Below are 26,900 nucleotides of genomic sequence, written 5' to 3'. Positions count from 1 at the left end.
TAAGTTGATTAACATTACAGTTGAAGCAGCATTTTCAGTTCCGAAAACAAGCTAAGGGTAGTATAAGAGTCTTACTGAACAGGAAAGGAAAAATATTAAGTTTATTCCTATTTGTTAGGCCATCTACAAAAGTGTGTGGGAGGAGGATCTATTGGCTGTGAATATGAACATACACTGTCAACACTTCTGTCAACAGAAGCTGCTCAGATATTCTATGATGGCCAGAATCAACAATGACCACACTTGTGGCTAACGTGCTAGGCCACAATGGTGTGGGCAGGTCAAGCATAAACCTCTACTCAGAGAGGAACTTGATCAACAAACTTACTTAGCCAAATACAATGCATTAGGTAAAGGGACCCCTGACTGCTAGGTCCAGTCGCAGACGACTCTGGGGCTGCGGTGCTCATCTCGCTTTACTGGCCGAGGGATCCAGCGTACAGCTTCCAGATCATGTGGCCAGCATGACTAAGCCACTTCTGGCGAACCAGAGCAGCGCAGGGAAACGCTGTTTACCTTCCCGCCAGAGTGGTACCTATTTATCTACTTGCACTGTGTGCTTTCGAACTGTTAGGTTGGCAGGAGCTGGGACCGAACAACGGGAGCTCAACCTTCTGATCTGCAAGCCCTAGGCTCTGTGGTTTAACTCACAGCGCCACCCACATTCCAATATAATTAGGAAGGCAAACCTCCCTGGGGGAACAGCAAGGTACAAATTTAATCCACATTTAATCTTGAAAATGCCCTGATGAAAGTATCATAGCTTGATTCTTGCACAATTCTGCTTGGGAGATGGGAGAAAATATTTGCAACATTATTTGTAATATTTTGAATATTTAAGAACCAGAAGGTTCTGCAGCAAGCCTTCTGAAAGTTTTCGATTTTGCACTCCCATTAACCTGGTGCTAAACTACATATTAATTTATGTTTGAGAATACTGTTAATGTACATATGATAAATGATAAAACTGAAATTGCAATTATACTTACAGCGAGAAAATGGATTGCATTTCCCAAAATAACTGAAGTGTTGCCTCTGCCTCATCATCATTACAGTAGGGGTCCTTCATAATAATGCCACAGAGGGGCAATTAGGGACACGAAAAAAATTAATGGAAAATGCATTCTTCTCCTGTGATTGCTCAGACTAAATTGAAAAATGCTTTTCCTATTAAGCTACATCAAAATGCATTATGTTTTTAATGCTGCACAGTGGCAGTAAATGTGGCCATATAATTTTGATAGAGGGATCACATGAGAAGTAAAACCAAGACACTTTGGAGTCAACAAGGTAAGTCTATACTTTAAGATAAAAGGCCAAGAGATTATTGGGGCAACGGTCCAATTACAAGATCTAGGAGAAGGAAAACTTTGATTCTATACTTCTCTGCCTTGCGGCTACACTCATTCATGAGAAAGGCTTCGGGAGTAAGCCCTGAGAGAAAGACTGAACACTATGTCACAGTTAACATTATTTAAGAACCACCACAGAGAAAAAAACTATCTGTGCATGAAATATTTCATCAAGCTTAAGCTATGAACTGTGAGAGCCAAAGGGCGAGAGAGAAGGGCTTAGATTTAGTAATGACTCTTTCGCTCCGCATCCCAGTCGATTGCATTCTGGGACCAAAAAGGCAGACGACACACATTACATTTTATTAAAGTTTTATTCTACCCTTCTTCCACAGAGGTCAAAGCAGTACACTTTCTTCTCAAGACCCCTATGAGGTAAGTTAAGCTCAGAGATATTGGCTGAACCAAGGTTACATAGTGGATATTTTAAGCTGCGTCCCTTCACTTCAATGATACTTCGAAACATGGACAATTTAGCAACACCCAATTGGTGCTGGCCTGCTTTTACCTGGACGAGGAATAGAAATTCTGCTTCCAGACTTCTGACACTCTCTAGCCAAGTGGGCAGTCAGCTCCCTCAACAGGATGAAGGAGATTTTCAATAGAACCACTGTGTATGTGGAAGCCTTAAATACGCCTTTCCCCCCTCCATTTTGTTTGGAAGGGGTAAAGTCGCTTGCTAGAGTGGAGAAATGGACCACAGAAGAGAAAATGGCAATAGCAATATGCCCAGGTCACTACTGGACAGAACAGCAGCATGAATGGCAGCATTCCTTAGAAAATTGCAGTTATTTCACTGAATTAAAAAAAGTTAGGATTTTCTGAGCTGGGAGGTAGGGGGAAGGAAACTGAACAGATAAAACATGCAGAGGGTGTTTTCTTCACAATGTTGTATAAGTGCCATGTAAATAATGAGTGAACAAGGTATGGTTTTTTCCACAGGAAATGGTTAGCACAATAACAGCCTAAAATCTACCACACTGGCACTACATTTAATAGTCATAACAGGATATGACTTGGAGTTCCATGTATTTGCATACTGTAGTTTCATTTTCAGAACAGAAACAAAGTTACTTCAGAGAGTAACAACCATAACAACTCAAATACAAATAAGAGCAACAAAAGCAGCCTCCGTTGACAATTTCATTGTGTTTAACTAGGACTGAATTTTTCTGAATGCCTAGATTCTTCAGAATGACACCTCTCTTCACAGAATCATAGGATAGGCTTTATTAGAGATGTGGGAAAATGATTGCTTGTACATGAGAGCATGAGCAAAGTTCTTATTGTTACAGGGTGATTTCATAGCTAGAAGCATCCTTGGAGCATGAACAGCTCGTGCTGTCCTATATGATTGGCTAACGTGGCATGGCCTGATGCTCGCATGGTCTAAGTGCGAAGGTTCTTATCTGCTTGCTAGAACAAATTGCTTGGCTTGTACTTTGTATCTTTCTGATTTCACACAATAAAAGCTGTGCTGCATGAGCCCTAAGAGCAGCCATATTTCGGAACCTACTATGGTGTGAGACTGATTTTTCCTTGAATGCCGAGCTGCAACTCGACATAGAGAGAACTACAATAATGGACTTTCAAGGTATTTAGTAATGCAGTTCTTATGATTTCCCCCAAAACGGTTAACATTAATTCATGGCAAATTTAAGCCATGGTTTGTTTAACAGATTCTAAATTAACCATGAGCTGCCCCACAGAATATCAAAGAAAAGCATGGTTTGTTTTCTTTTGTAGCTACACTTGCCTCATACCTGTATACCTTGGTGAGAGTCTGGAGTGGCCAAGCAAACCACAGGGTTGAGGAAGGATGATGGGTTTGCACCTAACACCAAGGTTAAAAGAAACCAAGGTTAATAAGCAAAGAACAAACCATGGCTTCAGACTGTGGCTTGTTGTTAGTAAACAAGTCATAATTAATCTGCTGGGCAGGGTTCACACACAACACTAAGCAATTGTTTAATAAATTATGTGTGAACCATCCCATTCTTGGAATATTCACATGTTCAGAATATTCTGTTAGAAATCTCATTGAATATCCCTCCCAGTTATAGCTCCCTCTGCATTACTTGGCATCTACAAATTTATGGGCAAAATGGATTAATGTTCATGTTTGGATCACAGATTTGAAAACCCATGTCTTTAATTGTGCCTCATAAATTCCAGCCACAGCCATTTTAACTTTCCCCTTTAACACTCCCACATGAAATATTTCAGAAAGCAAGCTCTCATAACCATGACCCTTCCAAGGCAGGCATCAGTCTATAAAACACTGAAGATCTCTTGGGCCATTCCAAACACCTCACATTCACAGGTAAAGAGTACAGAGAGTAAAATCAATGTAGTCTCATAGGTTTAAATGGAACAAAGGATAGATTCTTACATACTAGACACAATAACAGTGGTTTTTTTTTAAGGAGTGCCCCTCAAAAACATATACATGCAAAGTAATATGCTCCAATTGGCACCTCTCACCAAAAGCAGCTTTTAAATGATGTGCCATCTAAGTGTGTTTTCCTACAGGATGACTCCTCTGTGCACAGAATCATAGAATTGGTACCACAAGGGTCACCCAGTCCGAACCTCTGCAATGCAGGACTCTTTTGCCCAACAGGGGGCTCAACTCCACAATCCTTAGATTTCATGTTCTACAAACTGAATAATCCACATGTGCCTGCAAATGTGATAAGGGGCACTGTGTACAAAAAATTCCAGAGACTGTTTCATCTTCAAGATATGTACAAATCCACTAAAAGTCAACTAAAAGTCAAATATATACACGTAGTGATTTGTAAGTTTGACTGCAAATTCTTTTTAAGAAACCGATTTCTCCAGAGTAAAGCATCTCCCCCACTGCCAACCAAATGTCAAAATCCCAATATTAATGACATCTTTCCAGTGAAAAGACCCTCTAGGTAGGTATGAACTATATAGCACTAGGCATATGAAAACCATCCAAGCTGAAATCCCCTTAAGATTAATAATGACGAACTATTATTTATAACCCAATAGTGCAAGCCCAGTGCACAGGAACAGTGCAAGTCCTTGAAGCCTTTGTCCCTGATCGCTATCTGTGCCCAAGAAAGCAGGGCTCTGACCTGCTCCAGCTACAAAGACTGTTTCTGTTGCTGAAAGGCCCAAGAACAGCTTCCCCGAGCTTGATGCCCTTCAGAAATTTCAGGCAATGATGGCTGGCCATGATGGCTGGAGCTAATGGGTATTGTAATCCAAAACACTGGGAGGGCACCAGGTTAGGGAAGGTTGGCCTGATAACTCTCAAGGCAGAGTCTGTTTCAGGGGCTGTTTTTCTATTGCTAAGGTTTATTAATTACTGGTGGGTTTGTTTAATCTGGGTGTAGGCTTATTAATATTAGTAACTTAATCAAAACATCCCATATTTGTATGCCTATTTAAATGCTAACCTAGGTAACTGTCAGTGTGTTAACTTAAAATGTTATGCTTTTATTATACACATTTTTATGATGTCATGAGCCACTCTGGAGATGGTTTACCATGGAAAAGTAGTGTCCAAATAATGTAAGGCTATGATGATAGTGTAAGTTCAGCCCCTGAAACGAAAGTTCTTCCTTCCAAACTGTGCAGCCAGCATATTTCATTTAGTCGATTATCATGAATGCATATGCAAGACTAGTATCATTTTTTTCTCACATGAAAGGGCATTTTAGCAGCTTCAGGCAAACGTTTCCTTCACTAAGTCATGCATTTTTTTATCTGTGATATTACAGAAAAGGGGCATCACCAAGTCTTCTAGTTCTCTGATGAGTTCTATTTAGCAAGCATTTTATTTCACTGGGAAATACTTAGCTCAGGAATTCTAGCAGGCCTGCATGACATTTAAGACACGTATCTTGCACCCAGTTGTTTTTATTTTCCAGGTACATCTCAGCTTTCCCTGTGGGGAGCCCTGAAATCTTACCAGTGTGTGCAACTTGACAATTTAATCTCATGTCCTCCGTTGTGATGCTGGACATCAACTGAGTACAGGTGGGTCAATACCCTGAACTGGCAGAGTTCTGTTTTGTTTCGCCCCCTCTTTTTCTTTTCTGATTCTCTAACTTGAAAAAGAGTAACTGAGACACAACACACCAAATGTGTTTTCTTCAATGAAGAGAAACTCGGGAAGAGTTCTACCACTAAAAACTAGACAGCACATGAAAAGGTTTGGGAAGGGCCATAGCACAGTGGTAGAGCATCTAATTTGTATAGCGATGGCCCTGGATTTAATCCCTGGCATCTCCAGGCAGGGCTGAGATAGAATCCTGTCCGAAATCTTATAGAACCTCTGCCAACATGCACATTACAGAGGTAGATGGAATAATGGTCAGTATAAGGCAGCTTCCCATGTTCCAATGTTATCCACTAGACTCTGCCCATCCCCATTGCTGTCAGTAAACCTCTCAAGTTATGGGAATGTTTATGGTCACATTTCATGCCAGAACCTCCTTGGGGAAAGGGAGTGTTATTTACTGCATAACCAAATGCTAAGAATAGTGATGAATAGGTTTCAAAGCATCTGTGTGCTGCATCAATATCAGCCTAAAAATACATCCGCTATTTGAGCAATACTATATATTTTGTTATTAAGTCTGCAAGGTTTTTTTTGTGCTAGTCTGAAGGCACATCAAGCGAAATCTGAAACTGCAATCTGATATGGTTTTAATGTGTTTTGACATGGTTGCATGTTGTACCCATCATGCATTTTAATCAGGCCAGATGAATAGCTAATCGCAGTCCATTGCAAATCTGATGTTACTCCTTTCCTGCAATACTAAATTTATTGTGCTTTAGTGACACACATTTAGAGCATATTAGACTATCACAAAGCCATTGCAGAGACCAGAGCAAATTCTGTATGACAGATCCGTGTCCATTAGCAACATAATTGCAGTAATTACCTTCTTTAGATGTGCCACTGCTCATCCTTTATACTGTGTAAGAAAATATAATTATATAGCTCTTAGCACAGGAGGAAATAATTTTCTAAATGACAGTTTATTTGTAAAGTGGGCACAGAGAGGAACATTTACCAAATTCCCAATGTTAGAATTTCACTTGAGTGTAGCACCAAATAACCTTTTAAAAAAAGTCTCCTCATTAAAAAATTAGCTTAATGTTCTCTATCTGTTGGGTAGTTTTGCTAACATGATGTTGCCTTAGTTCTTTTACCTTACATGTTTGTGCCCATCTGTGGAAAAATAAACCAACTACCGCTATATCCTGCCCAGTGCTTCTTGGCAGAAGGGTGAGATGCATATGCTATTAAGAAAATAAACATAATAAGCCTGATTTCATTCAATAGCTGGTGGGGAAGAAAATGGGAGTCCATAATGAGTTTATTTTCAGTTATTTATAAACGGGGGGGGGGGGGGGTTACAAGCCATACAAGGATCTGTAAAAAGTTTACAGCGTTTGAAAAAAGAATAAATGCAAATTTACAAAACTGGCTCCAGATATTGAGAGCTGAAAAAAATATAATCAGTTTCTGTTTAAGAGAAAAGGGGCAAGGGAAATAAACAAGTTCCATCTGCAGTTTAGACCCACTTTCCTCATCAACTTTGAATTAGGTTCAGTGTCCAACAGGAAACAATATCTGATAATATTTACAACTAAATTGTTGTTGTTGTTTAGTCGTTTAGTCGTATCCGACTCTTCGTGACCCCATGGACCAGGGCACGCCAGGCACTCCTGTCTTCCACTGCCTCCGGCAGTTTGGTCAAACTCATGCTGGTAGCTTTGAGTACACTGTCCAACCATCTCGTCCTCTGTCGTCCCCTTCTCCTTGTGCCCAACATCTTTCCCAACATCAGGGTCTTTTCCAGGGAGTCTTCTCTTCTCATGAGGTGGCCAAAGTATTGGAGCCTCAGCTTCACGATCTGTCCTTCCAGTGAGCACTCAGGGCTGATTTCCTTAAGAATGGATAGGTTTGATCTTCTTGCAGTCCATGGGACTCTCAAGAGTCTCCTACAGCACCATAATTCAAAAGCATCAATTCTTCAGCGATCAGCCTTCTTTATGGTCCTTACAACTAAATCGCGATTAATAATTGTACAAGGGGTTCATTAAAAAGTGAAATAGAAAAGGATTTAGCATGGACATTTTTTTTGCCAAAACAGTGTTCCCAGAAGGGTTTTCATGCTAGCACATCCCATTCTGTAGAGACTTTCCCAGCCCCTTGGATTGTACCCTGAAGAAATGCCAATGCAGGAATGACACTGTTGTATTCTTCCAGTGACTTTGCTTTCAGTGCACATTTAGGGTGTTTTGTACCTAGCCAAGCCACTTAAAAAAAGTAAACACTTAAGGCCACATTGCACACCTCATTTGCTGGTACAGGATAAATGCATATGCTTCCTCTCCCTCAACTGCCCCTAGAGGATGCACGTGACTAGTACCAAAATCAAGCAGGCTCAAATCTTAAGCCATCAGCTTGCATACAAATTTAATGCACAGAGCAAGTGTAACATGGCAAGGAGAGCATCTGAATTCTGACCAACAGAGTTACCTCTTGCCTCTTTTACAGAATAAAAGCTTCAACTAAGAAATAAACAGGGAACTCTTTTCCTAAAAAACAACAACGAATAGCTTTCACTTCGAAGCTACTTGATTAACAGAATGCTGTTTTTTTATTATCAGAAAAGAGTTTTCTCCCAAGGACATATGCTAGAAGAACTGGAAATGCCTATGACAAATAATCATCCAGGGCACTCTCCTTCTCAGAGCTATAATTATCTTTGGATGGATTTTATTGCCTGGGGCAAGCAGAGTCTATTTGCCAGAGCAGGCTGATCTGCCCCAACTCTCTGTGGCCCGATTAGGATGCATCCAGAGTACAATCTGTATTTTCACAACACAGAAGGAAAGATTTGTTCTCAAGGAAACTTCCCCAGAGCGGTATGATTAACTTGCCAAATTAGAAAAAAAATAACCTTCAAAGGATATTTACGGTAGAAAGGGTGCGCAATTCAAGCAAGTTGGGACTAATTAAAAACAAGCTGGTAAGACAGCTATGGCCATTTCTGGACTGGGATAACCTGACCACAGTTGTTCGTGCACCAGTAACCTCCAGAATGGATTACTGCAATGCACTCGATGTGTGGCTGCTTGCAAAGTTGGCCCGGAATCTGCACCTAGGGCAAAATATCGATATGTTATACCACTGTTGAAAGAATTGAATTGGCTGCCAGCTAGCTAGCAGGCTAAGTTCAAGGTCCTGGTACTAGAGTATAAAACCCTATACAACACCATGGGATCAGAATGCCTTAAAAATATACCCATTATTGTGCTCTACAGAATAGGGCCTCCTGCAAATATCAGCACATTGGAAGGTTGCTTCCAAATGCTGTAGGAATCGGGCCTTTAGTGTGGCAGTGCCTATCCTTTGGAATTCCCTCCCATTAAATATTATCATCATATTCTCAGTGCCTACTGAAGATCTTACTTTGAAGTGGAGATTCTTACCCCAGTCCATATGAGCAATGGAGTTGGATTTTTATATGAGGTTTTTATTGCTGATGTTTTTATCATTAAATCACACCAGGAAAGAGATTAATAAATGAAATATATAAGGAAAGGACCAACAAATGACAGAAATTATGGAGAGTGAGAGCAAGTTAGTCCCATCGGAGACAAAAGATGAGGAAAAGGTTGCAGATTTTAGGTAAATGTTGCAGTGAAAGTACAGGACATGTTGACAGGCTGTGACTGATGACTGACATTTTTTCGCACGCAATTAAGGCACTACATTGCATTTTCTCCTTACCTAGACATATTGTAATGTGTATTTTGACCTTGAGGGGAATATTTTTGGAAGCACAAAACTTCATATGCAGGGTCCTTAAACCATTTTTGCACCTTACATCTGAAGGTCAATACCCAAAAGGCAAATTAAAAGAATCTCAGGGAAGTGGTTGGGGTGGTTTTTACACACACACACACACACACACACACACACACACCCCTCAAGGGTCACTAAATGAAAGTGAGCTGCTACCTTTTTCAAAAATAATTTTCTACCTCATCAAAATTTCAAGTTGCAAGCTCATTAGCAAGAAAGCATTTTTTTCCCCTATTTGTTGAAGGTTCACAAAAAATATGCCTACATCTATGTTAAACTCTCAAACTTGCCACAAGCCCGGACAGCTCAGTTGAGTAGAGCATGGTGGTGATACTGCCAAGGTTGCAAGTTCGATCCCCGTTTGGAACAGCTGCATATTCCTGCTTTGCAGGCTGTTAGACTAGATGATCCTCAGGGTCTCTTCCAACTCTATAATTCTATGATCTATGAAAGCATTACTATGTGATTCAGCTTTCCATAGATACACAACCTAAAACAAGCATGTTATGATTGATTGATTGATTGATTGGACTGACTAGCTACATATTGAGATCTGAAGCATGTAACTGCGAGGAAGATATGAGAAGCAGGCCCTACCTCCAGCAGGGTCATGCCTGGGAATATGGACCCCTTCAAAATGAAGGTCAACTTAGGTCCCCCTCCCATTGCAGGCTGCTGTTGAACGCTTTATGGCCCATCTGCACCTCACTTGGCTTCGGGACAGAGACTTCCACTTAAACCCCATTAACAGGTAATCTGTGATTGGGGTGATGCGCTAATTCACCCTGAACCCAGAACTGGGCTAAGATTCCACCCAATGCGTTATCCACCAAAAGTTGTTACAATTTCTATGAGGAAGGCAAAACTTCCAAATGGGCCAAAATGGTTTACAAGCAAATTCCTTCCCGGTCCCAAATATGGCAACCATTTTTCATCCACAGCAAGGTCATCATACAAGGTGTGTAAGGAAACAAAGCAAGGCTATCACACAAGAGGCAAAGAAACAGCATTTTAGGGGTGGACGAGTGAGTTGATCTTTTGCCAGCTGCGCTACTGAACTCATGCACAGCTGGTTATTATCCTCTGACGGCAGACCAAAGTGAATACTTCTGCACTCCTGTCCGCCTCAAAGACATTAACTAAGGATAGGTTAATAGGAAGATGGGTTGCATTGTTTGCTGTCCTAAGTCACTCAGAGTCTTTTCAGTGGAGAAGTGGGTACAAATGCATAAAACAAACACAGATGTTTATACACAGGACAGAAATCCTTCAACACTAACTCTTATTTAGCCAAGCAAGATGAATAGCTGAACTCTATCTCAAGAAAGAGACAAGGTAGTTACCTTTTCATTGAAAACATTTTCAATAACGAGACATAAACAAAGCTGTCAAGCAGGTGAAAGCTATCTCTGTATCCTAAATTGCAGTGTACCTACCCTCCTACTTGCTACTTGAGCAACATCGTGCCACTTGTATACAGCAGGTGAGAAAGGGCATGAAAATGGCCCCAATGTGGGGAGAGTCCAGTTCTAGCAATGTGAAGATAGCTTTTTTATTACTAAAATAAAAGAAAGTGGACAGCACAATAAGAGAGTCTACAGCAATGACACCATTACCAGACAAAGAAGTGAAAAAGTCAATTGCCTTCTCAAAAGTGACAACCAGTATTGAACTCTGCCCCTTTATCCTTCAAAGCCACAGGAGAGCTTTTCACATTCCTCTCACAAAGTATGCGGTACAACACTGCAGCCAACTCCCAATGGATCAAAGAAGCAGTGTATAGATTGCAACGGTTAGCAATTTCTAACAGGCAGACTTGCCAACTTATGTTCAGCCTTACTTTCACTCCTCTCTGTGAACATTGGATTTGGTGAACATAATACAGTGCACTTATTTGACTAAGGAGGTTAGCTTTGCTGGTTCTGTAGTTAATGTGAAAAACTAAAGAAAGCATCACATATACAAGTGTTTATATTATTTGTGCTATATATTGGAAACACACACGAATACAAAATGAAAACCAGTGAATGTGAAAGATTTCAGCAGCAGAAGAGATTTCTTCTTTTTTAAGAATAAGTAGAATCTTTAAAACTTCACAGAAAGTGACCCCTGACTTTTTTATTCTTTGTTATGGTAGCAACCAAAATCTGTATGGAATAGGCTGTTTTTAGGGTTGACATTATGGACCTATATCATTTTGCAACAAAAAGGAAGGTTTCTCCTAGCTCCCTCCTCACCTGAAAAAAGAAGCACTCAAATTTATTCAACTACAATAAATGGTTCAACTTTTTGGTAGTAATTAGCACAGCTGAATTTCCATGATCTAAAGGTGGAAAAGGAACCAAAACAAGCATGATGGCCGCCTTACTTTTAGTTTAGTCATTTGTTCAACACTTCCCACAACCAAAGGAAGTACCAAAGTGACACACAAAAAGATACAGGAATACGAGTGATAATTAACACAGTACAAATAAACTAAATATGTTTATCCTTCAAAACAAAAATATCCACGTTCATGCAACATCAAAAGCAGATACTAAAACCCAACCATTGTTGTTGTTGTTGTTGTTGTTTAGTCGTTTAGTCGTGTCCGACTCTTCGTGACCCCATGGACCAGAGCACGCCAGGCACTCCTGTCTTCCACTGCCTCCCGCAGTTTGGTCAGACTCATGTTTGCAGCTTCAAGAACACTATCCAACCATCTCGTCCTCTGTCGTCCCCTTCTTCTTGTGCCCTCCATCTTTCCCAACATCAGGGTCTTTTCCAGGGTGTCTTCTCTTCTCATGAGGTGGCCAAAGTATTGGAGCCTCAGCTTCAGGATCTGTCCTTCCAGTGAGCACTCAGGGCTGATTTCCTTAAGAATGGATACGTTTGATCTTCTTGCAGTCCATGGGACTCTCAAGAGTCTCCTCCAGCACCATAATTCAAAAGCATCAATTCTTCGGCGATCAGCCTTCTTTATGGTCCAGCTCTCACTTCCATATATCACTACTGGGAAAACCATGGCTTTAACTATATGGACCTTTGTGATGTCTCTGCGTTTTAAGACGCTGTCTAGGTTTGCCATCGCCTTTATCCCAAGGAGCAGGCGTCTTTTAATTTCGTGACTCCTGTCACCATCTTCAGTGATCATGGAGCCCAAGAAAGTAAAATCTCTCACTGCCTCCATTTCTTCCCCTACTATTTGCCAGGAGGTGATGGGACTAGTGGCCATGATCTTCGTTTTTTGATGTTGAGCTTCAGACCATATTTTGCGTTCTCCTCTTTCACCCTCATTAAAAGGTTCTTTAATTCCTCCTCACTTTCTGCCATCAAGGTTGTGTCATCTGCATATCTGAGGTTGTTGATATTTCTTCCGGCGATCTTAATTCCAGCTTGGGATTCTTCCAGCCCAGCCTTTCGCATGATGAATTCTGCATATAAGTTAAATAAGCAGGGAGACAATATACAGCCTTGCCGTACTCCTTGCCCAATTTTGAACCAATCAGTTGTTCCAACCATTATTGTTATCCAACTGCTTGGCAGAATATATAAGTCTTCACCTGGCACTGAGAAGATATTGGTGTTAGGTACAACCCCTAAACATTTATTTGAGGGGGCCAGCTGCCAATCTCAGAGAGCGAGCCCTTGAGATATTGGGGTCTCGAGCTGTGTAAAGCTTTATAAGGTCAAAACCCACATTCTGAACTGGGTTTGGAAACAAACTGGCAGTCAGTGATGACAGACCAGAACTAGTGCTGTATGTTCAGATCGCCTGGTCCTAGTCAATAATCTGGCCACAAAATTTTGCATGAGCTGCAGCTTTCAAACCATCTTCAAAGCAGCACAGCATAAACTGGGCAGTAATCTAACCTAGAGGTTACCAGAGCACGGACCTTGCCTTGGAGTGCAATTGTGCTTACTGAAAGTAAGTCCCACTGAGTTCAATCACACTTCAATGCAAACTTTGCCCAACGAAGTAGGCATATGATTACAGCTTTCATACCAACCACTCTATAGAGCACAGAACACCAACACAGAGTCCCCTCCATTTGGACTACAGTTCTCATAACCCCTGACCACTGACCAAGCTGGTTGGAAAAAATGGTAGGAGTCCAACAACATCTGGAGGGCACCATGTAGGCTACACATGCTCTAGAGCAGGGTTTCTCAAACTTAGGTCTCCACCTCTTTTTAGACTACAATTCCCATCACCCCTGACCATTGGTCCTGCTAGTTATGGATGATGGCAGTTTTGGTCCAACAGCAGCCGGAGACTCAAATTTGGGAAATCCTGCTGTAGAAGAACCTGTGATCCTTCAAATGTTGTTGGACTCCAGTTCCCATAAACCACAGCCAGCTTGGTCAATGGTCTGAGATGATGGCAGTTATAGTTCAACAACGTCTGGAAAGCTGCAGGTTTCCCATCCCTCTTCAAGACTCTGGCAACCCTCAAATATATGAAACTGTTTTCAGTCCAACTAGTGTCTATTCTGACAGGCACTGGATCTCCAGGGTCTCAAGCACGATGTCTTTACTATCAGCTGCTACCTGATCCTTGTAGCTAAAGAAAACAAGACATGAAAGTGGGTTCTTCAGCATGCAATCCATCAAGGGAACATAGCTTTCAGTGCATTCATTCCCTTGTTACATGACAGCTGCCTCTCCTGTAAAGTAGAATAATTTCATACAACCATTCTTTCAAAGAAAGAAAAATACAACCACATTTCCATTTCAGTAAGGATTTGCATGCAAACTGTTCAGAAAAACACAGGCTTTATCTCTCCCCCCCCCCCGCAAAAGGCTATTTAAATTTCTAGAGGATGGATGCTTTAAGAAGCTAATTCCTCTTCTGCTATGCTTTTGTCTATTTTGTCTATTTAAATCTTTTGATAGCTTTTCATTTCCCAGGATTTTACATTAAGTAGAACTGTTGATTGTAGAACTTGAAAAGCTCACTCTCTCCCCTCCCTTTTTTCCGGGATTTCTTTTGAAAACTTGACTTTCTAATTAAAGGCACGTTACTGAAGCCTTATCTCCCAGGTGCCAGTTATACATAATAACAGTTTGCTGGGTTTAGCTTGCAAGCTGTGTTTGCAGTGGGCTATTTCCTTTTCCCTTTTTTCTGGATAGGGAAGGTTAGATCCAGGGCCACTTTGCAGGTTGCAACATGAATGAGGAAGAGTCTACAAAGCTGTCAGAAGACTTTTGAAGTTTCCCTACAGATCTCAAAGATTACACAGTATTTGCAAATACTGCATAATATATAAAGATCTAACTGAAGAAAAACAGCAGGGTGTCTAGAAGCCTGTAGCCAAAGATTTTACTGAATTTTTCTCACAAAAGTTTGAAATTCAAGCCTGGGGTGGTAGTTCAATGGTGACCAGAGATTCTTGTAACCACATCTGTGACACTTAAAGCTGCTCACCCAATCACTGCTAGAGCTGCAACCATCACCACAAAAATACTTGACTCAGCACATTATAATTAATACAGTGGTACCTCGGGTTACATATGCTTCAGGTTACAGACGCTTCAGGTTACAGACTCCGCTGACCCAGAAATAGTACCTCGGGTTAAGAACTTTGCTTCAGGATGAGAACAGAAATCATGCTCCGGTGGCGTGGCGGCAGCGGGAGGCCCCATTAGCTAAAGTGGTGCTTCAGGTTAAGAACAGTTTCAGGTTAAGAACGGACCTCCAGAACGAATTAAGTACTTAACCCGAGGTACCACTGTATATGGTAAGAGAACTAAATAGAATCAAGGAGATTGTTAATAAAAAGTAGAAAACATTCATTGCCAAAAATATATCATCTGCCTTATAATATCAAGCTTGAGTATGTGAAAGAGTAAAGGATTTAAGAGGGTGAATGTTTATGTACTGAAATAAACTACTTGCTCCCCAAGATAAAGCATGGTTTTGAAATACTCTGACTAGCTTCATTTTGTTTGCTATATAGATTACTAGTACAGTGGTACCTCGGGTTAAGAACTTAATTCATTCTGGAGGTCCGTTCTTAACCTGAAACTGTTCTTAACCTGAGGTACCACTTTAGCTAATGGGGCCTCCTGCTGCAGCCACCCAATTTCTGTTCTCACCCTGAAGCAAAGTTCTTAACCCGAGGTACTATGTCTGGGTTAGTGGAGTAATCTGAAGCGTCTGTAACCTGAAGCTTCTGTAACACGAGGTACCACCATAGCCTTATGGTGTTAGGGAACATCACATAAAATGTGGTTACCTTAAGAATTTGGTTATCTTAAGAAAAATCATAGTAACAACTCATGTAGTCAAAATGACACCATCCATGCACAACCCAAAGTTTACAGAACTATGGGAGGAAATATTTATGAGAGAAAGAAATGGGAAAACCCAAAAGAGTTTATTGAGGCCTAAGCATGCTTAGTGGCTACATAATGCTAAGTTTCAATGGAGAAGATGGCATACAGAACACTGGAGAATACTGGCTGGAACCACAAAGATAACCAACTACTCCACACTGAAACATTTTGTTGCAGGAGCAAGTTATAACAGAGATCATCTTCAGCAGAATTGTTGCTCCAAAAGCCCAATTTCAGAAAGGGTTGAGATAGGAGCTCTAACTCCATAATTAAACCTTCTGAATAAGCTTTTACCCTTAATCTGAAAGCAGCAACTATAACCCAATCCCTTGGCCAAACAAAATACTACGGTGGCAGTATGCCACTCTCAATTCCATTATGTCACATTGGCACTGAACCAAAATCAAAAGCAAGAGAATGGATGTTGTTGTTACAAGTGCTGAGGCAGGCAAGTTCCTTGTAATAGGGATGAGAGGATCTGCCTGGCTTTTCTCCAGACTCTGCAATGCAATATTCACAAAACAGATGACAAGCTTGGACCACAAAATGTCTTGCCTTTTATTGGCCTTCTATGGACTCTCTCACTCTCGCTTTTTAAATTGGCATTTTAAGATCCAAGAAGCTCTACTTGTGCACATCAACAAGCCAAGACTAGAGCTTATTCACATCATGTTTTCTGACTTAGACAAGAATCTTTTTGCGATGAAGGGTTCCTGTGAGAGGGGGAGGAATCTCAAATAAAACAAAATGGCATATTATAATATTCTTGGATCAAAACTTTATAACACATTCATTTTGTAGGACGTATTAACCTACCTTTCGTGTGGATGCATGGCATATTTGTAAGATATGCTACCACTGGAATTATCAGGGGGGCGGAGAAAGCACAAGACAAATTTACTTGAGGAAAAGGCACATATAAATTCTCTCCCCCACTCATCATAACAGAAGACAGGTTACTAGTGTCTGTTGGGACTTCTATGTTTATCTACTACCTACTAAATCCCTTGGAGAGTAGAGAATCTTTCCACTGGGAAGTAACAGGCTGTTCTGAATGCAAGTAAGTGAGGTGTGTAACCAAAAACACAAGTCCAGACTGGAACTTCGACACAGCTGAGGAAGGAATGATGAAGCCTCGCTTCTTCATCTGCTGCAAGTTCATGGCCCTAGTGCTCTCTCCTGGTAAGAAAAAAATCACATACAGGCCTATAGGCTACATTTGTTGGAGATTCATTCCCTATGTCTGCAGTCATGGGATTGTTGTCTATCACATGACGGTGTACATACTTAGGCTGACCCTAGGTTTTTGCCAGTTCCATGACATAAAACTAGGGCATAAAGTCAAGGACATGTAAGTGAATTCCAAGAAATTCAAAATGCTTTCTTCACAGTCTCTGATCTAACTATATCACGGACTCAGGCCTGCCTGCCTACTGTGTAGCAGGCAAAATCACCAACGAAATTAACCTCATGAGACAAAGGAACATAAATAAGATGCCAACTGTACAGATGCGAGATATATTTGGAAAGCTCTTCTCCAAGGCTAAGGAATGATTCATTACAGCTGCTGCTGATGTACTGGGGGATGGCAGGATCTATTACAAAGCTTTTAAGTAGGTTAAGAAAGTGTCCCTTTCTGTGCTCTACACCAACTGAAGAGCTCACCTGAGAGGAGACATTCAATTGCATTGTTGAATTTATGTCATCCAGGCACCTCCAGGCAGGGAAACTGTCAAGAATGATAGCAGTTTGTTGGCAACGACAGACAAGAGTAATTTGCAAAGCAAAACTTGCACTTATGCTGGGGCTTTAGCTATAGGATCAGAAATCAGAACATTTGGATGAGACATCTAAATAGTTTTGCTCTGCCTGCCTGCAACTCTCTGTACATGGCAGCAAGTAACAAACGTGCCTTGATTTGAATCTTGTTCAAAGATGTTGTGATGCTATTTTACGTTGCTGGCTGGAAGGTTTGCAATATCATAGAGGTTGAAAAAAATACTAAATCCTTGATGCTCTTGAAATCTGATAAAGGGACATAGAAAATATTCATCTGTTCCTTCAGCCACGAGAATTGAACTCCACAAAACCAGTGGAATAGACTCTTTCATAGACATGTCCCAGCCACAGGCATGGCACAATGACACCACAGTGCATGGTAAATTGACGGTGGAAAAAGCTCCCGGTTCTCCCTGTCTCCTCCTTCATTTGCAGAACAAACTGCTGACATATAAATAAGCCCAAACTTTAATAGCCTTGAACCAGGATACATTCAGAACCACTTTTTCTTAACTCAGATGTGGCTAATCCGTGGCACTCCGTATGCTATTGGAATACAATTCCCATCATCTCTGATCACTGAGAACCACTGGGGGGCCACAGGTTAACCACCCCTATCCTAAAACAATACTGCTTACACCCAAAGGTAAGCTTCACAGGCTCTACTCTCCATCACCACTGGGATTCAACAGGCAGACAGGTATGAGCTATGTGGCCTTTTTGGTAGTGGCACTGAAACTTTAGAATACCTTTCCTGAGATGAGTCTTAGTCCTTTTCTTCCTGCACTGAAACTGGGTATGAACCTCCAACACCCATTTAAATAAGTCAGTGACCTGCTGCTTTCAAGTTTGTCTTAGTCTACTGCAACTCTTCTGCAGTTTCAAGATTATGTGTGTTTTCATTACTTAATGGATTGTTATATGTGTTTGAAGAAATCATTTATGTAAATAACAAAGCATAAATTATATAAAACTTAATTTTATAACAAGTTTTAGAGTCTGGGTTTTTGTTTTTTTGTTTAATTCTGATCATTTGTGAAGAATGCAGATTGCCATGGGCCTCTGTAGCTTCATTTTGCTGCAATCATAAATATAACTGTGAATCTCCATTTTAATATCAGTCCTAAAAATGTTATTTCTGGAGTGATACACTGACAGACCAACAACAGTAAAATTTATTTTTAACCCACATGAGATCTCTATCTCAAGCATTCTACCCAAATAGATTTTGAAAGACCATTTTGTTGTCACAAATAAAGGCTTTATCGGTGACAAGACTTTCACAGAAATCACTTACAGAACAGCACAGTTGTGCTAAAACCAGTTTTCTCCTGCTGATAGAAAACCCACTTAAGAAGTTTATACAGCCAGCTTTAAAGCTGCAAACTACAAAGGGTAAAGCTATGGGAAAATATTAAGTGTGGTAAAAGGCTATATAAAATACACTGTATATTAGACTGCTCCTATAAAATCACTCAGAAGAATCAATACTCAGAACTGGATTCTTGTACACAGATGGGTTTATTCCAAAAGCAGAACGTGTCGGGAAACAACTTAAAATTGGATAAAGAGTCTCAGCTTTCTCTTGCTAAGGTGAGTGGGCAATTCTCAGTTACTGGAGGGTTATAAATAAGTAAAAGAATATTTGAGCACAAGGCAGAGAGAGAAGAACCAAACTCAGCTACAACGTTAGCCACTAATTGCTGATGCATATAGCTCTGTTTATCGCGGTAAGTAAACTGGTACTCAGTCTCCAAATATATGCTACTTATTCAAGGAGAATAAAGTTATAAAGTCACAATAGATATATTTACCATGTATAAGAAGCAGAATGCCTCCAAATCATTTGCTGGCGACTAGGAGTGGGAGAACGATATTGCAGGCTTCCTAAAAGTGTGTTTGGGCACTGGGGAAACCAAAGGATGGACTAGACCTAGGATAGTTCAGTTGGTAGAGCCTGAGACTCTTAATACAGTGGTACCTCGGGTTACAGACGCTTCAGGTTACAGACTCCGCTAACCCAGAAATAGTACCTTGGGTTAAGAACTTTGCTTCAGAATGAGAACAGAAACCGTGCGGCGGTGGCGGGAGGCCCCATTAGCTAAAGTGGTACCTCAGGTTAAGAACACTTCCAGGTAAAGAACGGACCTCCAGAACGAATTAAGTTCTTAACCCGGGTATTACTGTATTAGGGTTGTAGGTTCAAGCCCCACATTGGGCAAATGATTTTGCATAGCAGGGGACTAGATAGCCCACATGATTCCTCCCAACTCTAAAATTCTATGATTCTAGATGGGCCTTTGAGCATCTTTTCTTCTTACACTATTATCCCTGGAATTCCTCCTCCTTTAAGCAATGCACCCCTTTACTATTTTTAAACAGGCCTTTTGGCTTTTAACTAATAGATAAATGTTCTGCATTGTTTTCAGCTGTCACTGTTCTAATAATGTTTTAGTTAATAAATACAGTGCTTGCCTTCATTTTAAATGGCGGTTGCATAATTTATATGGGATATTATTTATATGGGATATTATGAATTAAAGCTGTTATATGTGAACACTCACTCACACACACAAAGGAAGAGCTCTGCTGGATCAGGTAAAAAGGGTAACGGACCCCTGGACGGTTAAGTCCAGTCAAAGGCGACTATGGGGTTGTGGCGCTCATCTTGCTTCAGGCCGAGGGAGACGGCGTTTGTCCATAAACAGCTTTCCAGGTCATGTGGCCAGCATGACTAAACCTGCAATAGAACACCGTGATGGAAGCCAGAGTGCACGGAAATGCTGTTTACCTTTCCGCCATAGTTGTACCTATTTATCTACTTGCACTGGTGTGCTTTCGAACTGCTAGGTTGACAGAAGCTGGGATAGAGCAATGGGAGCTCATTCTGTTATACAGATTCAAACCTGCGACCTTCTGATCAGCAAGCCCAAGAAGCTAAGTGATTTAGACCACAGTGCCCCCCCCCTTTATCCTGCTGGATCAGAATAAAGGTCCATCTCAGCCAGGACTTTATTCTTACAGTGGCCAACCAGAGGCCTATGAGATGCCCAATATTTTAAGACTGGTTTCTGTATCACTACGACGCAAGCACTCTTAGGAGGGTTAGCCCATAAAGGAGACATATAGATATTTATATACATAAAGCTGGCACCAGCACTATTAATTACAGGTATGCTTAACCAGGATCTCCTTTAAATGCAAAATGTGAAACCATAGTTTGGAGTGAGTTTCAGTCCCGATTTTGAAGAAAATTTTATGTAGTCTCGATCTGAGATGGGGGGGGGGGGGTTGATTGCTCCAGAAAGCAGACAGATTGAGGATATTGAATAAGAATTTTAAAGGCTGGCTCCCAAGTTTGCCGCAAGTAACTGGAATTACTGTATGTTATCATAGCAGGTAGGGAAGCGTAAACCTCAGCTGAAAGAATGTGTGATGCCCATTAGCTTGAAAATACAATATTGCTGTCAAATATACTGGATGTCTGGTACGATGCTCTCAAACTTCTTTGCTAATGATATGTAGAATTTTGGAAATAGAAAGTTGAAGCATGTCTTGGGTTTGTTATGTCAAGTTTCTATCTTCAATCTTTCACTTTGATCACTGAGTGTCAAACCTCCAAAAATCACTCAACACACTTTCCCCCCTTCAACTGAATGTGGAAGAAAAGAATGTGGAAGAAGAGAATTAAAGCCAAGGCCATTGTTAAGATTCTGAGCACAATCGCAGTTGTTTGTTTGTTTGGTTGGTTGGTTGGTTGGTTGGTTGCTTTAAAAAAAAACAAACAAAAACCTTAGAAGTAGAAATGTGATCTCTCATTGTGCAGCATTTGTGTTATATATTTATACAACATCGATATAAAAAACAAAGACTTAAGCAACCTTTCACAAATGCTCATTTCCTTGCAGCTTTATACTTATTTCTTCACTTCAATAATACTGTCATTCCTTGTGGCTATCTTCTGGTGCTGTTATTTTTACTGCTCTGTCTCAAGAGCTGGTTCACACATAACCCTGGGTCATGGTTTGCTTAAGCTATGGTTTAACAAACCATGGTAAAGGTAAAAGGACCCCTACCGTTAGGTCCAGTCACAGACGACTCTGGGGTTGCGACGCTCATCTCTCTTTACTGGCCGAGGGAGCCGGAATACAGTTTCCGGGTCATGTGGCCAGCATGACTAAGCTGCTTCTGGCGAATCAGAGCAGCACACGGAAACACCATTTAACTTCCCGCCGGAAGCACTTTGATGTGCTTTCGAACTGCTAGGTTGGCAGGAGCAGGGACCAAGCAACGGGAGCTCTCCCTGTCACGGTGACCTTCTGATTGGCAAGTCCTAGGCTCTGTGGTTTAACCATGAGTTCACCCCAAATTATCCCACAGATGAACAAACAAGCCATAGCTTGTATCTGCAAAGTTTGTTTTGTTTTTCTTGCCTCATGTTTTCGAAGCTTAGTAACTACCCAACAGAATAGCTAAACAAATCGTGACTAAGGAAGAGTCCTGGGTTTATTTGTAATGAAGGGCTTCAAACCTCCAGATCGTTGTTTGTTGGCAGTAAACAAGTTGGATTCAATCAGCCCCAGCCAAGTATCGTCAATGGTCAGGGATAATGGGAGAACCACCTATTATTTCCTCTGTAGTGGCACACCATATATACTATATTATAGATTTTTTTCCTTGCCTCTGCAAGTCTGGGAATCTGTTCCACTGCCCATTAGACTTAGACATTCTCCTGCTTCAGCTACAGAGGAAATGCAGTCAAGCTGGTTTACATGCCTTTGAAAAATGTGCTTTATTGTGTTTAAGGATTAAGAGGAATGTTTGCAAGTGCACCAAGCAATTGCATCTCAGGTTCCCTTTAGGAAACAGGCTGAATTGGTTGGGTAATTGACAGAATCACTGTTCTTATAACTTGCTTTCTCATTTTAGGGGACCCATGCCCCTAACAATGATGTGAGGTAAGCTCAGGACCGCAATACCTCAAGGACCGCCCCTCTCCATGTGAACCTACCCTAACCCTAAGATTATCCTCGGAGGCCCTTCTTCGTATGTCTCAACAAAAGTCCAGAGGGTGGCAACATGAGAAACAGGCCTTTTCTGCATTAGCTCCCCATTTGTGCAATGCTCTCCCCAGAAGGTTCTGCTGGTGTCTTCATTATACACCTTTAGGCGAAATGAAGAAGAATTTGGGACTTGATCCTGTGAAGGCTTCCTTGCTCTAGTTTTAAAATAAAATTGGATCCTCAAAATTCCTAGTTATACATGGAGCTTTCCTGAGAGGGGCTGAAAGTAATAATGATGGAGAAAAGTATGTAGGAGAAAAGTATGTAGGAGAAAAGTAATATAAATCTACCATTTTAGGCAAAGTGGGCCAGGGCAGATCCACAAAAGGGAAGAGGGTCTGATTGATTCATGAATTGATTGATTAATGCAATACAATCCACTTGAACCTGATATTTCATTCTGTACTTCTTTCTTGTTCTGCCACATCTTTCCCATCTACCCAACACGCACCTGGCTAAAAGAAATAGCAGTGGAATCAACATAGGATGTGCAATCTACATGGAATTGGGCAAACCATTTAAGCCAAACTTCTCCCTTCCACCAAGCTGAGGGAGAGGGTAAAGGTAAAGGTACCCCTGCCCATACGGGCCAGTCTTGACAGACTCTGGGGTTGTGCGCCCATCTCACTCAAGAGGCCAGGGGCCAGCACTGTCCGGAGACACTTCCGGGTCACGTGGCCAGTGTGACAAAGCTGCATCTGGCGAGCCAGAGCCGCACACGGAAACGCCGTTTACCTTCCCGCTGGTAAGCGGTCCCTATTTATCTACTTGCACCCGGAGGTGCTTTCGAACTGCTAGGTTGGCAGGCGCTGGGACTGAGCAGCGGGAGCGCACCCCACCACAGGGATTCGAACCGCCGACCTTTCGATCGGCAAGTCCTAGGCACTGAGGCTTTAACCCACAGCGCCACCTGCACTGAGGAGAGGGAGAGGGAGGATTATGCAATCAAAAATTTGGGCTGGATATCAAATTTAAGCAATTGTTTCCAAAGTAATAGCAAAAGGTTAAACATAGGTAATTGTCAATTTATGCATGTGCTTTTGGGTATAATGCAAAATCACCGAGGGCAGTATCTAACGAAATGTTTTCGTCATCACAAGGATTTCTACACAAAGGAATGTCTTCTCCCTCTTCCTTTCCCATGGCACCCCTGAATCTGCTCCAGATGATTGGAGGAACCCCCAGAACAGATTTAAGGATGCACAAAGAGAAAAGTTGGAGGAGTTCCACTGAACAGCTAATGTCACTACCAGAAGCACTTTGTTGAATATTAGATCTAGCACAGGTTCTGTTTTTCCAAATCCCATTTGCAACTCAGTAATAGCACATTTAATGGTTCCAAATCTAGCATAATAGTTTGAAAATGGATTTGCTGCAGACGTTTGTGTCAAATTAGAAAAGTGGATTGCTAGCATTAACCATCACAGAGGATTAATGCAACTGTTGGTTATATTTTGCTATTATTTACAATTTTAAGTTTTATCTTTCAATTACAGTATATACAGTAAAAAGCACCACAATCTTCTTTTTCATGCATGCAGTTTTTTTCTATACCCTATGCACTTCAACACAATATTATGGACACAATTGCAAACCAAGCACATAATCTTCCCTATAGGAATACTACAGATCGTTTTTAAATAATCTGTCTTGCAAGACAATGAAGCAGATTTATAGTCATCTCAGAGGCCCTCAATATGGGAGGCAGCAATACAACCACTTGATGAAGAACTTTATTGTTTTAAAGATTTATACCCTGCACCGTCAAGGCCCCTTGGCATTCCCACAGCATATTTTTAAGCAAGTGTCTCTGAATACAAATCCATGAAAAGGTGTTTACTAGAAGCGATGCCAAACGATGCCGAAGCTTCCATTTTCCAAGGGAGTAACACCGAAGTTACTGATAACCTTGCCACATGGTACACATTAAGAAGTAAATGAATAGTTATGATTCACTTAACTATAACTGTACAGTACACAAAATGAGACGGGGTGGAATATTAGAACTGCTTGTCTACATTGCTACTGCGCTGTCTATAAAATATAAAGTGATTGTGTTACAGGGATATGTGCCCTAAAAGTACCAGAAATTATGGTAATGAAGACAAACGTTTTGCAGCATCTAAAAGCAGGCACTTGCAAATGACAGGTATACCAAACCCTGTTGATTTATCAAGCGCATATTTATTTGCAGGATTCATTTCTATGCAAATTTTCTGTTTTCCAAACCACACTGTCTCTGTGCCAGACTCAACCCAAAAAGCGTGCAGCTGTGCTAAATCAAGTGTTATTTAAAACGCTTTCCATGGATGATTCATTACCCTTTCAGAACTAGGACAAGTTAAGAAGAAGAAAAGTGCTGGGAGGTCATGGCTTTCAACTCCGGATTTTGAAGACCTTCTTTGTTTTGCCTGTCATAGGGGAAGACTTTGCCTCCAAGCAACAAGACACTGACTCCTATCACCACTGTTTTCCCTGAACAATGCAATAACTCCTGCCAAATGCATTTGTCTCAGATATGCCTAGAGGCTCCCAAAGAGAGAAATCCTTTACTCCTGTATAAAGGTTTGGCAAGGAATGAAAAGCCACTAGCTGCACAGATATAAAAAAGCTGGTGGCTAAACATCTGTCAGCAACTTTTGCGATTCACAAAACTCTTATCTTAAGGAAAGCACACAGAGTATCAATTACCTATATATACCTTAGATTTCTATGTAATACTGGTGCTGGGGGCTGGGTAGCAAGAACTAACTTCCATACTAATTTAATACTATATTATTTGTTGCACCAACACCTTTTTCTCTTTCTCTCTCGAGGCACAGACCACTAGGAAGCCTGTTCGACAACCTGTAATGTAAGGTATGAAAAAGAGTGACAGGCAAGGTGAAAAGAATAAGCAGCTACCTACCACTGCTTCAGCTAGCTGAACTAATTGGTGTCTCCTATGGGACCATCCCCACAGGCTTCCTAATAATGAAACACAACTGTGCAGGAGAATGATTAACACTGAGTCTTCTAGGATTACAGTAGAGCACTCTGAGATATCACTGGTAGGCTAGCACTTTGCAGCCTCTCTTTAATGTTCACAGTCAATGTTAATAAGGTTGCCTTCCACCGACATTTTGCAAGGTGCACATATGCCAACAGGGCAGGATAGGACTCTGGACGCCATTAGTGCTTTAAAATGGTTTTAGTGAATGGGCGATTAATGAGCTATTAATACCTAAGGACTGAAATCCCATTGGTGACTCAGAGAACAAAACCCTGGCAGCATGTACACATAGGCTCTCTTATTTACGACTGAGCATGCATGTAACCTTCCTCCGACAGTAGCAACATTCCCAGTTCACAGCACTGAAGTCTACCCCCCAAAAAAGGCATTTCCAAGGAGGACAGTTATCACTGAACGCAGCAGGACTTACTGCCATGTAAATACACCTAGGATCAGAACGTGTAAATCATGTGGAAGCTTACACCATAGGTTAACAAGCATTCAAGTGTCTGGCTTCTTGCTTTTGCTCTAAATAATAATAATAAAATTTATACTCCGGCCTTCCCAGTTCAGAAAACCCGGCAAACAACAAATTTAATGCACTTATTTGTGGGACTTAAAAATGGGACTTGCTTTCATATTCCCTCTTTGGAGTCGGCCTGGGGACCTCCTCCTCCTCCTCCTGAGTTTGCACGCAGATGGATCTGATCAGCAAAAGGGATCCAAAGCACTGACAGTAAACTTTGGGTGGGGGGACCCTTTCCTACCCCGCCACCCCGCCCTATTAATGTAAGCATCCTCCCTCGCCCCCAAGCCGGAAAACACGATTACAGCCTGAAACTCAAGACAGCAGAGACCAAGGCGGAGGAGGAAGAAGAAGAGGGCGGCTCCTTCCTCTCTTCCCCGCCCAGCTGCAACTTTATACTTCGCCGTCTCGCGGGCGTGTCCCCGCGGGCGGGCGGCCGAAGTTCCAGCAAGGCAGGAAGGCTGTGGAGCAACAGACGGGGAAAGCCGGGCAAGCGCCCGCCTCGGCCTGCCGAGGAAGGAGCGGGTGGCGCGTGCGCTAAGAAGTTTCTTTCCTCAGGCCTGAGCCAAGAAAGGAGGAGGAAGCAGCGAGCGACGGGGTCGCCGCCTGCGCCTGGGGGCAAGCCGTGTCCGCCACTCACCTGCAGCCGGTCCGCTGGGAGAAAGCCGCCGCTCTCCCTTCTCAGAGGAGCGGCGAGGAGCACCAGGGGCTGGGGCGCTCGCCACCTTCTCCTGCAGCCCCGGAGCAACTGCTTGGCGGCGGGGAACATCCTCGCCACCTTCCCCGGCTTCTCCTCTCCGCGCTGAAGGGAGCTGAGGGGCGCCGGGGCGCGCAGCCGCCGTCCCGGCCGCGCAAGAAGCGGCTGCTGGGCGCGCGCGGAAAGCGAGGCGCGGCGCCTGCAGCACCCGAGCAGCCCGTTGTGCGAGTGAGGAGGCGCGAGCTCTCCGAGTGAGCAGCAGAGGGCGGGTTTAAAGGGGAAGGCGTTTCTGCCGCTCGTCGGGCTCTC

The 26,900-nt window shown here is 42.0% G+C and overlaps 1 protein-coding gene across 1 annotated transcript in view; it reads right to left on the bottom strand.

The window, feature by feature from the left end:
• Positions 1-26,900, bottom strand: part of MCUB (mitochondrial calcium uniporter dominant negative subunit beta) — a 65,790-nt gene extending 38,890 nt beyond the window's left edge. Inside the window, exon 1 of the mRNA XM_081925254.1 lies at positions 26,535-26,900. Within this exon, the coding sequence (XP_081781380.1) occupies positions 26,535-26,663 (129 nt within the window). The 5' untranslated portion in view covers positions 26,664-26,900. The remainder of the gene's footprint in view (positions 1-26,534) is intronic.

This window comes from Podarcis melisellensis (assembly GCF_964234715.1).
Source record: "Podarcis melisellensis genome assembly, chromosome: 9".
In the NCBI taxonomy this organism is placed as follows: Eukaryota; Metazoa; Chordata; class Lepidosauria; order Squamata; family Lacertidae; genus Podarcis; species Podarcis melisellensis.
This window is presented reverse-complemented; position numbering and strand designations above follow the sequence as displayed.